The following is a 12,866-nucleotide window of genomic DNA, read 5'->3' as shown; positions in this document are numbered from 1 at the left end:
TCAAAGATTTGCACAAAATGTCATAGCAGATCTACAAGCTCAGCGCGGAACTCAATGCCACACTATGAGCTTGTATATTTACTATTTTATTGACTATTTTTCTTAAAATGACACAGATTCGTTCCCGGTCTTAATGGATTCATGCAAGAACTTCTATTTCAGCATGCTAACTTTCCAGAAAGAGAGGAGCTGTAATTTCCATTAGCTTGGAATCTCCATTGAGTAAAAGAATGGTAGGCAGGTTTCTGAACTGTACACAGCCCACCAATGTGACACAGAGTGAGTAGATGGAAATTGTGCCATCTTATTATGAGCATTAGTGAGGACCAATTATATGAAGATAGGTTGAAAATCGGTGAAGTGCTGGAAGTGGGTTTCATGTGGCTATACCATACGTTATATGATGGATTGCTCTCAGGTCGAGCTTTCGCATCACACTGAAGTCTGATTTATACTTAGCTGTGTGCCGGTGTCATGCACCGGATGTAGCTCTTGTGAGCTTGTGGATCTGCTATTTTTGGTGTGGGACACAGCGCGCAACCACGCATAAATCAGGCAAAACTACTCCAAGACTCATAGGACTCCTGAGACTTATCTTGTAACTTGTAACAGTAATACTGTACAGTAGGTTCGATTTAGTAATACATTATTATCAATGTCCTATACAATGTTTTGTTACATATGAAGGAAGGCTAAGGTATCTTTTACCCCCAAGACTATGGGCTATACCTTTTCTCTCTTTTGGTCTCTACACTGTCATTGCACCGTTTACTAAATTAATGAATTCATGAATATCACATAAAATAAAATCACTGAATGATTTCAATACTTTGTGTCTATAGTTATGCAGGTATTCATACTGCCCATCCATTAAGCTGAGGAGGCAATTGCCTAGGGCACCATGAGGCTGGGGGAGGGGGCACCCACCAAGCCTAGATTTGTAAAAAATAAACATACCAGCTTGCTTTCTTTTTTCTCTGATTTGTCTCGCAGAATCTGGCAACACTGCTAGTGGCTCCCCATTGGCTTAGACCTGTTGCTTATTTCTCTCGCAGAATCTGGCAACACTGCCATAGAGGCAAGAGGTGTGTCTAGTACCATAGATGTAGAAACCTAGATACCTCATTGGCCTCTGCAGTTCGTTGGAGCGACCTGTTTCGTATGGTGGCCGCCATACGCGCTGTGATTGGCCAGTGCCCGTCCCCCCGTCCCCCCCCGGAAATGGGGGGAACGGGCACTGGCCAATCACAGCACGTCTTTTCCAGGATCTAGTTGTCCCGCCCCCACCTGCCTCTCATTGGCCTACTGAACGCCCCCCTTCTGTGACGCACGCGGAAATTTCCAGCTGCCCCCCAAGGAAGCGGAAGCGCGCCCGCCATACAGACGCTTCAGAGCCAGAGGAGGCATCAACCTTTATATGTCTGTGTCTAGTACCGTAGCTTGGGAGGACGAGACCGCCCATACAGAGTATGGGAAAGTATCCCCATTGGCTTAAAGGACCGCCAATGATGAAAAAGAGAAAGTGTTGAGAAATTGTTGACTAGGCTCAGTCTCTTCTTAGACCAGCGTGCTTTGCAAGCTGGTAAAACAAGAATTGAAAAATACATATTTGTATGTATATATATATGTATATCTTTTTTTATACAACGCATCTGTTTTTACGTCCGGTAGACCTCTGTCCAGGACAGGTTTCAGACGCGCCTCCTCAGGAGACTTGGCTCAGATCTAAATCCAATCCATTTCATTTGGCGCTAGGAACCCGTTGCGACCGCATGCCCTTTCTGACATCGACCCCAAGCAGTAGAAATATTTACTTTTGTATGTTTAAGTATTTGAAAAACGAAAAGTTAGGTGCGCCCCATCAATGTACCCCTCTCTTAAATAAGTTTTTGTTTTTTCCCAGCCATGTGTATCCAGACGGCTCTGCTTTCAGTTTCAACAGTATGGCAGAATCTGAGTTAAATTAACTTTGAGGATTTTTACTGTGTTCTACCTGTGGCAGGCAACACGGAGGATGTACAGTATAGACAGGTTTCTTGTTTACAAGCGTTAGTGGGTGTGTGTGCATTCAGGGTGCAAAACCAATTTAAAAGAAACACGCACAACTGAGATGAATAAACTGTTTGATTAGAGTCAGCTAGAACCGTTAGCTGCAGTATGTGATGGTGATCACATTACCTCAAGTGTCTCAAACTAAAGATAGTAAGACCTTTATTGCTAAAAGGATGCATTCCAGATAATGTAAAGAGTGCTGTGTTCATCCCAACCGGTTCATTAATTGCAATGGTACAGTTGCACAAGCAACAGCCAACCGTGTGAATGGCAACGAACGACATGCACAATACTGTCAGCACAGCATGTAAGTCACATTTCTTTGACATACAGTAAGACTTTCAGAGGTCTTTTAACTCCAGTTGGTTGCCTAGCTCTAGTCCACGTTGAGTTCTCCTCCTAACGCTATGGACCAGATCTAGTTGCCTCCCATTCTCTCTCTCTCTCTCTCTCTGCGTGCATGACAGGAGATTACTCTTATTGAGAATAAAACACCATGCTATATACTTAACGAACGGCCAATGCAAATTCATTCATATTGATTAATCTAATGTTTTGTTTTCAATTTGGCTTTTGTATTTTGCACGATATCCTAGTAAAGTAAAGAAATCCCGCCAGGTAAAATCCTGCCTTGGGCACCAAATTGCTCAGGGTCGGCACTGCATACTGTAATAGATAATCTTGGATATAGCCTACAGCTAGAATATTATTTCATTCCTAATGCACTAATGTTTTCATTGTTTCTTTTGGCTTTGTTATTGACTAACATTTAAAGCAGGTCTAGATTAGGTTGAGATTCCATAGATAATCATATTAAAGGCTTCTCGGATCAGAGGTAAGCTGCCTTGGATCCCTGTCTAAGACCAGACTGCGTGCCAGTTCGGTGAGTTAAGTGAAAGGTACGCCTGTTATGTACGTTTAATTGAATTATCTCCAATGTAAACAATCACCACTTGACGCAGGCTGACAACTGGACTAACTTGGCAGAGTGTGGATGACTGGCTGGTCTCTGCCTCAGCTTCTCTGGGAGAGTCTCACGTCTGAGGGCCTCTGCTGGTGGGGGTGGCCTCTTCAAAAGCTATTTCCAAAGTGGCCCCACAGGGAGGACAGCTCGACCAGGCGGGCGGGCAGTATCGGCGCACAAATGTGTGCGCAAGACACACACACACACACACACACACACACACACACACACACACACACACACACACACACACACACACACACACACACACACAGCTGCTCGGAACCATGACAGAAGATGACGGATACGGTTGTCGTGGAGGGACAAGTCAAGTTTAGAGATGGAAAAAAGGTTAATTCTGGTTATTGTTAATTTTAAACCTATGTAATGTACAGTATCTCACACTGTGTTGGCAGCTAGATGATATGCGTGGTGATTTATTGTGTTTTCCAAACTTCTGAACAGTGGAAGAGTCGGTGGGTCGTGCTACGGAAACCCTCTCCGGTCGCCGGTATGTGGCAAACCGCTTCTATTTTTATATCCACCACCACTTCATAGAGATAATGTATGTCAGAGTACAGAGTGTGTCAGAGTACCGGATCAACTCTGACACACATTTATAACAGGACAAAGACCATTTTAAACTCTTAGTTGATTGTTTCTCATTTATCCCATCAGATTTTGTGGAATTATTCAACTAAATACAACATATCATTTGGACACTGGCTATGTGCCACTGAGGCGCATCGTGCAAATATATCCATGTCGGCACGTGGGGATATTGCACAACACTCCTAACAGATTCGCTTTTTTAGTTAATGACGTTTGACACGGATTATTTCTTCTACGTAACACAAGGCTTGGCATAGCTTGAAATTTGGCCAACTTTAACTTGCTTTGTGCATACAGTAGGTGCTGAGCTCTCCACAAGCTCAGCAATGTTGTAGACTAGACAATATGTCATTTTAATTGCATTGTGTGGTGTGCAAGCATGTGAAACAAAGCTCAAAAAAGCACAAAGAACAGTAGTACAACTTGTGGTGCCGTGTGTGTGTGTGTGTGTGTGTGTGTGTGTGTGTGTGTGTGTGTGTGTGTGTGTGTGTGTGTGTGTGTGTGTGTGTGTGTGTCTCGAGTTTATCTTCAGCTGTGCTCATGTATCAGTTCATTGTTTCAGGATTTGTTATGACAGCTGTGCTGTTGTGCACAGACACACACGCGCACAGACAGAATACAAAAAAACAGGATGTCTAAGTAACTGACACTTTCTCCCATTCCGTCACCCCAAAATACCCCAAAATGTGGTTACCGTACCTTAATCTCTCTCCCTCCCTCCCTCCCTCACTCCCTCACTCCCTCCCTCCCTATACTGTCTGTTAGACTGCCTATCCCTTCAGGTGTTTAAGGAGAAGAAGAAGAAAAGAGACAAAGAGAAGGGCAGTGGCCATAAGGAGAGGCTCAATGTGACACTGGAGGTATGTCATTCTCACCCCCGAGTATGACATAGGAGCACAATGGCCAAATGACCGCCGTGCGAATATGGTCAATGTGGCGCATGAGGCCAACCAAAAAAGTCTACACAAAGGTTGAAAGGCTGGCAGGGATACCCTGGAGTGATACCTCATTAGAGAGACTAGTACAATCATCCATCCATCATTAGCCACCTTACTGACGTCTTATTGAAGTGTCCTTGAGCTACTCATCGCCTCCTCACTCTTTGCAAGTCTTTGAATAAGAGCTAATTGCTACTGCGCTTCAGATTTGTTGATATCATGCTACCGTGAGTGAATTTAATAGGGCTCTATAAGCACAAATACACCTCTCAGCCTGCTCTTTTCTACTGTGGTGAATTCCATTAGCAAATAAATGAAACGAGCATACACAACAAAATCCTCAGGGTAAACTCTCAGAAATTGATTTTTCCATTCTCTTTGTTCACATAATGTGTTTTTTGTTTATGTTGTCTCACTTCCATATGAATAATTGTGTGTCCCCAGTGGGTCTTAAAATGTACCATCTGTAGGTGTTGCACACCTGTTCGTCTCAGGCTGTGTGCTCGCATAGACATGCTCTGATAAATCTCAAATGACTCAAAGCTAAGCCCAATAAATGTTGGAAGTCTGCGGACAGATTCTCTCCTTTTCTTGCTACAAAGCAAGAAAAGGAGAAGGCGTTTACAAATGCTGTGATAATCTATAGATATTAGAAAATATCTTTGGATTATCACAGCATTTGTAATTGCCTGAGCTTGCCGAGGTTGGATTATATGAGGGCCGGTGATGAATGCCAGGTGATAATTTGTTCATCAATCATCACCTACCCGAGCCTTAGTTGTTCACAAGTACAAAGCTTGAAGTCAATACATTTACATACTGTATACTGGCAGTGAGTGGAAAGAGTTGGCTCAGGACATGGTAGTTGCTGCTGGCGTGCTCGCCGTTTTTTGATTGCTTTGCGATGGATAAACTCCAATGTCTAATCAGCCATGAATTCTGTCAAAAAGTGTTCGGCAGCCAGATTGTGTCCATGTTTGACATGGAAAGTTCCTTAAAGGGATAGTTCACCCCCAAAATGACTTTTTTCTATCGATTACTCATCCCATGGAGCCTTGAATTCATGGAGATTTTTGTTTTGCCGCATTCCTAAGCCAATAATTTGATGAGTGGTGGAGACTCCAGTAGGAGGCTGAAAGAGTCTCCATTGAGACTCCATGAGGAATTCATGGTGTGTGTAATTGATAGAAAATAAGTCATTTTATGGGTGAACTATCCCTTTAAGTTCTAAGGACACTCGTGGTGCCAGTTGCTGTATAAGCCTTTATCACTCCCCTCACTCATAGTTTAGGGGGTTAGGGTTAACCCCCTAAACTTGTGAGCTTGTAGATCTGCAATTCTTATGCCACACTGTTGTACAACAAAATATAAAATGGGGTTTAGTGGTTAATAAGACTTGAATTAGGCAATTATTGTGTCGATTCATTGATATAGTATATATATATATATATATATATATATATATATATATATATATATATATATATATATATATATATACTGTATAGTATACTGTATACACATCGCTAAGAAGATAATTGATACTCTAGGTATAGCCCTAATATAGTTGAATGTATGGTACTCTGTAATCATTTGTTCTCAATGATCTGTCAGGCAATCTGTGGTGTGGAGCCAGGGCCGGGGTATGATGGTGTGGCTTACACTCTCTCCATCCTCTGTCTGGGGTACAGTCTGACCTTGGGTTTCCACAGCCGAGAGGCCCTGACAGCCTGGGATGCCCGTCTGCGCTACAGTCTGGGAGAAGGTCAGTGTGTTTGTGTGTGGTCATGGGAAGTATTGATTATAAAGTATTGATTAGATAGTGGGTGATGCCAGACATTTTATGAGCTTTTGAGACTAGCATGGTATTTTGAAGATTAAGTGTGTGCGCGCGTGCGCGTGTGAGTGTGTGTGTACTGTGAAGGAGAGGTAGAGTGCAAGAGCAGCAGTAGCACAACTTGCCATTTAATGTAAACATCTGTCAAAACAGAGTGATGACAAATTACCAAGCAGCAGAGCTTAATAAGATTTTTTTATATCATTATTGCTGTAATAAATCAAGATCAGTGTGTTTGCTTATGTCTGTGTATCTGGGCTGCTGGTTTGTTTGTATTTTCTATCTCATTTGCTGACTGATTGATGTTGGCCAATGATCAATGATGCTTTGGTCACTTGTCTTAAAAAGTCATTAGCAATGGTTAATGACCCCACATACGCACACACACACACACACACACACACACACACACACACACACACACACACACACACACACACACACACACACACGCACACACGCGCACACACTTTGAATATTATCAGTAAATGCAGTATCACATACTGCCTTTCTCCCTCTTTTCCGCACCAGTCCACAGATTCAGCGTCAACATCCAACCAGGTACTAAACTGGAGAGTGGCCCCGCCTCCCTGCACCTGTGCAACAACCTATTGGTCCTCACCAGGGACCTGCCTCCAGCCGTCATGGGCCATTGGAAGTTGTCTGAGCTGCGTCGCTATGGTGCCGTGCCCAATGGCTTCGTGTTCGAGGGTGGGACTCGCTGTGGATACTGTGAGTATGGAATAAAGCGTGAAGGCATTAAAACATTATGATCGGAGAGTTTATGATTATGACATTTCACACTGATATGTTTGTTTACTTTGCCAGCCAGTCAGGCAGTTAAGCCAATTCTTTTTTTAGATATTTTTAGGGTCTTTTCTGCCTTTATTGATAGTACACAGTAGAGACAGGAAACGAGAAAGAGAGACGGGGAGTGACACACAGCAAACGTTGTCAGGCTCATGAATCGAACCTGCGTATCGATGTCAGGCTACATTAGAGCCTATATGTGGTATGCGCCTTAACCGCTAGACCAGTGGCGCCCCTTAAGTCAATTCTCAAATTAACTCAGACAGTACAAATAAATATAAGGGTCCATTTGGTTACATTTTTGCATCTCAGATTTATATATATATAAAACTGAGGATTTTACTGGAGATTTGTGACCTGTACATAAAATAACTCTTCCACACTTATTCTGCAGTCCGTATTATCCTGTCATGCTTGTTTAATAGATCTGTCATTTAACACATGCAGACTTGTATTCCAGGCCAGGCCATGGTCATTTTATTGCTTGTTTTAGAGAGTAACTTGAGACGCTAGTCATGTATGATTCATAATTCTCTATGTATAATCCCACCACACCGTACATACCTTATGACGTGTGAGCACACTGGCGTGTACTTTAGGTATCCTCTGAATGTCCTGTTGATGGGGGCTTGTATGTGAAGAATGAGAGGCAGTTTTATGTTTTCGGCAGGGGTGTGTAGGTGACAAAGAAAGTGTTTGAAGGGTGGTGCTGACACTATTTAAAAAGTTTACGGTTGGGGAAACTTTCACTGACTGATCAAAGTAGTAGTCATTTCTATGTCACTATAGCTGCTTTGAAGTATGACAGCGTATAGTTTATAGTTTAAATCTGAACTTACAGCATATAATACAGTATATAAAAACACAATATATATTTTGTTCAACTTTTGTGTGTGTGTGTGTGTGTGTGTGTGTGTGTGTGTGTGTGTGTGTGTGTGTGTGTGTGTGTGTGTGTGTGTGTGTGTGTGTGTGTGTGTGTGTGTGTGTGCGTGCGTGCGTGCGTGCGTGCGTGCGTGCGTGCGTGCGTGCGTGCGTGCGTGCGTCACGCTAGTCTGATGAACAGACTAGTGGCTCCTACAGGAATAACTGTAGGATCGGAGGTGTCTGGTTTCCTTGCTCTGATGAACAACATGCTATAAATACCAGCCTCCCTACTGCTGCTCATACAGCCAATTGCACAGAGCCTAGTGGCTACACAATCTATGACAGCTGCCCTCTCCTTCAACTCATCTGCATGTTACCCAGCAGCCTTGGGGCGAGTGGAGAGTGGCATTTTTGGAATCCATTGAGAAAGTCTTGGGGGGGGGGGGCAGAGAGGGAGAGAGAGAGAGAGGGAAAGAGATGGGAGGGTTGAGATCAGCAGCTCGCATGCCTGACGTAAGCCATTGTGAAACCACAAATATAAGGTTGCATTTTATGTTTACCTGATGTGTACAGTATGCCGTCACGCGGAAACCTTGCATCTCCACAACCGTTACTTTTCAGGAAGAGGGAAAAAAAAGTTCCAATGTAGTTATGATTTAGTCACAAGCTCTTAATACTTTTCATTGGTTAAATATTTATAAAACCCATGGACAGACTTAAGCACTTTCAAACTGGCATTCCTATTTAGAGCATATAATTAGACAAAACTTCAAAAGTAGTGAAAATAGACAATCAAGAAACGGAAAATCCCTGTTGCATTGTTTATTTTAATTGCTCTCTGCAGAGAAACAATAAAAAGTCCAATGCACCCTCACAAAAACATGCAGTAATCCGGGTCTCTGTACTGCCTCTCCCTGGTCCGCTGGGGCACCTGATGGAGGGGAAAGGAACTGGTTGGAATAACGTGTTGCTTCCACGCGCTATGGTCCTACCGGGGAAACTCCCCTCTGTCAGGTGATAATAAGTGGCTTGCTAGCTCCTCATGCAATGAAGGAGGCATGAGCTCAGTTCTGGGCTCTCCCTAGGCTTGCAGAGGGAGAGTAGCGCCCAGGATTACATATGCAATTGGCACTGGGTGAAAAGATATGGGTTTCAAAATCGGGGGATAAAAATAAATTAAAAAAAGTCCAATGCACAGTGGACAGGCTATGGTTTGCCTTACTTTGTTAAACAGACCAGACCTAGGTTGCATGCCATGACAAGTATTTTAAACATGCACAGCCTCAAACACCAGCAGACATTCACTTGAAATGGCCACAGCAGCAATAATGTGACAGAAGTAGTCAGAAATTGTGAATAAAGTAATAAACACACATGTGGCATGTTGATAAGTGGTTTATTATTAGTCTGGTATTTATTTCAGGAACCTAACTCACAGGAAAATAGAAAACAAAACTGGCACCAAACATTAGGATATTTTAAAGCGGAACTTCCTGTAACTCCCTCATATTTCAAACCCATATTCTTCTACTTGTAGTTCATCAACAGAGCATGGTTCTCATGCATTCATTCATGAGAGAAATTTGTCTTGGGGCAAAGGATAGGAAAACAGGGAGGAGGCTGATTGGCTCCATTTCAGGCAAATACACAACCGATGCACTTCATTGATTAGACGCACCAAGTCAGAATTGTATCTGTCTGAAACAACTGGCAATTTGAATATTCCCAGCAAAATCTGGAAAGCTCTTGAATTAATTTCAAACATTGATACTCTGCCTGAACTACCTCCTTGCATTGTTAAGGACCAACTGTATTGGAATGTTTTAATGAGCACATTGCCTCTGGTTCCCTGTTTGACCAGTCTCCACCTTTAAAAACCTTACCTTCTTCAGGCATGGCCTTTTTTTAAATTATTTGACTCCTTTCTCTGTAGATGAAGTTCTTTTCCCTAGGCACCACAAAACCTGCAGGTCCAGAAATGTAAAATTGGCTGCTGATTTTATTGCTATAACTTCTACCCCCCTAAACTTTAGAGTAGTTTAGATTCCCCCAATTTAGTAAATTATGCCAATTAATCCCTACCACTGCTTGCCACTGCTGTACCCTAATGGCTCACCTGCTTGTGAGGAGCCCCCACTGGGAGGACATAGAACAACCGTCCTACTCCTCCCGTTCAACATTCCCCGGTGCCACCCCAGCCCATAGGAGTATGTGCAGTGACAAAGATCACCCTACCGGCTTACCTCCCCCAAACAAGGCCAGTTATATTCGTCTAGACCAGTGGGTTTCAACCTTCTTCATGTCACGGTCACTCTCAGAACCAAAACCTTGAATATTTTGTTATCGTTGGATAGATTTTGTCCACAATTCCATGGAGTATTGATGTTGGTACGATAGGAGAGATAAACAGGCCAACATGGATCAAAATGACAATTCTTTAATTAAGTAATGCAGATGTTTAACATCTGCATGACCCATACGGGTCCATTTGATTTCATTTTACACTCTCAAGAGTTAAAGATCTATAAGGGTCCATTTGGTTACCAACTCTCCATCATTTAGCTGGTGCATTGTATTGTATATTGTAGATATTTCATATTAACAAATTCTACATGTCTGTTCTCATTAGTCATTGTTATGGAGAACTAAAATACCCTCACGTGACATGTCTCGCCCAATCAGAATGGCTCATTTTAGTGATGGGTCGTTCATGATCTATTCGTTCAAAGGAAATAGTTCATCGCCGTGAACAGGAACGAATTAGTTCACTTCCTGAAACTGTTACGTTCACGCTTTTGTTCATGCCCCTCGTCCCCTCCCCCCGTACACAGGACGGGAGGGCGGGCTGTTCCCGCGACAGACAGACAGCGGTGCGGTTGAGTTGTTTTTCACAAGACAATATCGCTACTGAACGGTGAACGTGAACAAATCATTTGAACGGATATTTGCCGTGAACATGAACTAAATAGTTTGTTCACTGAAATGAACGTCTTTTCCCACCACTAGCACATTTACCCTACAGTATGCTACAGTATGTTTTGGTGCTGTGGTCTATGCTTATTTTTTAACTCTATGGGTCTATGTATTGGACAACAGGTGAACTTACTAACTAGATTAATGACCCACAATCAGCTTTTCACTGTTTTTGCCCTGGTTGTGGACATGTGCCAACAAAAAGAAAATCACAGTGGGCTTTTGTCATATAGGCACCAAAGTCTAAAACCCAGATCTTTGGGACCACCATAAACAGCATGTGTGCCTGTCCCAACTCCCTGCCTTGGACCAGTCTAAATAGCCAGCTGCACATAGCGAGATAGTGCTCCTGGCAGCAAAGTTGAAGATGTAACACTATACTGGCGTGCACACAAACGCACACCCACACACTTTCTGGCAGCCTACCAAGTGGTCCTATAGAGTTGGGAGCAATGCTGCTGCATTAGGCTCTACGCTAGGATATAATCAGCTGAGCAGAGGTCTTGATGGATGTTGGATCTAAACCAATGACTGGTGGTGGGAACTCATAGTGGGGAGAGACACACGCACGCACGCACGCACGCACGCACGCACGCACGCACGCACGTACGCACGCACGCACGCACGCACGCACGCACGCACGCACGCACGCGCACACACACACACACACACACACACACACACACACACACACACACACACACACACACACACACACACACACACACACACACACACCTACTGTACAAGTGCTGTTTAGGGACATGCATCAACGAAACATTGTGTTGTTATGTGATAGTGTGAACTGGTAAAGTTCAGAGCCTGTGCTAATGAGTTGATGTCATAATGCTAAGTGGTGGACGGTGTTTAAAACGGTGCCCATCTGTCTTCATCTGCATCCTGTTATCTGCACGCATGCACCTGTCTGCAGTGTGTGCAAAATGTGTATGCATATACATGTGCATATATGATACTAAATGGCCATCTTCACTTGCCTATGCCTATAGGTAGTTTTCAAGCCTTTATATGTTATGGTAAAAATGTGGGAATCTTTGTGTGGACATTTCTATCTTCCCTCACTGTGGTTACGAATGAATGGCTTGGTGTGTCTTTGCACGGACTAAAGAGTGTGATGTAGTGTCTGCAGAGACTGATTGATTGATTGATTGATGTACTTTATTTAGTAAGACATGAGAAGTACATGACAGTACATAACAGTACATGGAAGTACAAATTCACAATACAAGGTCTACTAAACTGGATAACTCAGTTAAGCACTTAGCTTGTTTAAGATGAGATCCCTATGCACACAAATCATGATGACATATAAGAGACAGACAGATATACACACTACTATACAGAATGTCATACAATCAGTTTACAGGTTACTGGTATGAAGAGTGAAAAATATGAAGACTCGACGTGATTGTAATAGTTCACATGCTACAGTAACTACTACCAGATGTAGGGTACCGAGCAGGGGATTCGGTTGAGCGATGAAAAGCTGGTGTACAGCAGACCACTGTTTAACCACTTAACCCATTCAATCCGGGAATGCATCTACAGTACAAATGTCTTCTAAATCCTAACAGTTTTCAGAAAAACGTATGTTGCTATAATATCAGTGGTCCTCAAACTTCTTCATGTCAAGGACCATCCAAAATATGTATTAGTGCGCCGACCCCCATCTCGAAATGTTTTGTTCCAGGGACCCCCAGAAGCAAAGATTTGAGTTAAAATGTTCGCTTGAAAAAATACATATATTCAAAGATTTGCACAAATGTAAGATTTTTCAAAAATAGCAGATCTACAAGCT

General features: G+C 42.9%; 1 protein-coding gene across 3 annotated transcripts in view; it reads left to right on the top strand.

Annotated features, from left to right (window-relative positions):
* Positions 1–3,274: 3,274 nt before the first annotated feature.
* The window catches only part of dok7b (docking protein 7b), a 37,090-nt gene continuing 27,498 nt past the window's right edge, over positions 3,275–12,866 (top strand). For all 3 annotated transcript variants that reach the window (XM_084046616.1, XM_084046615.1, XM_084046614.1), the window contains exons 1-5: positions 3,275–3,367; positions 3,482–3,527; positions 4,394–4,488; positions 6,181–6,331; positions 6,935–7,135. In XM_084046616.1, coding sequence (XP_083902742.1) covers positions 3,314–3,367; positions 3,482–3,527; positions 4,394–4,488; positions 6,181–6,331; positions 6,935–7,135 — 547 coding nt within the window. In that variant the 5' untranslated portion in view covers positions 3,275–3,313. The remainder of the gene's footprint in view (positions 3,368–3,481; positions 3,528–4,393; positions 4,489–6,180; positions 6,332–6,934; positions 7,136–12,866) is intronic.

Source organism: Gymnoscopelus microlampas, assembly GCF_963454915.1.
Source record: "Gymnoscopelus microlampas genome assembly, chromosome: 2".
Lineage (NCBI taxonomy): Eukaryota > Metazoa > Chordata > Actinopteri > Myctophiformes > Myctophidae > Gymnoscopelus > Gymnoscopelus microlampas.
The sequence above is the reverse complement of the archived record's forward strand: the minus strand, read 5'-3'. Positions and strand labels throughout refer to the sequence as shown.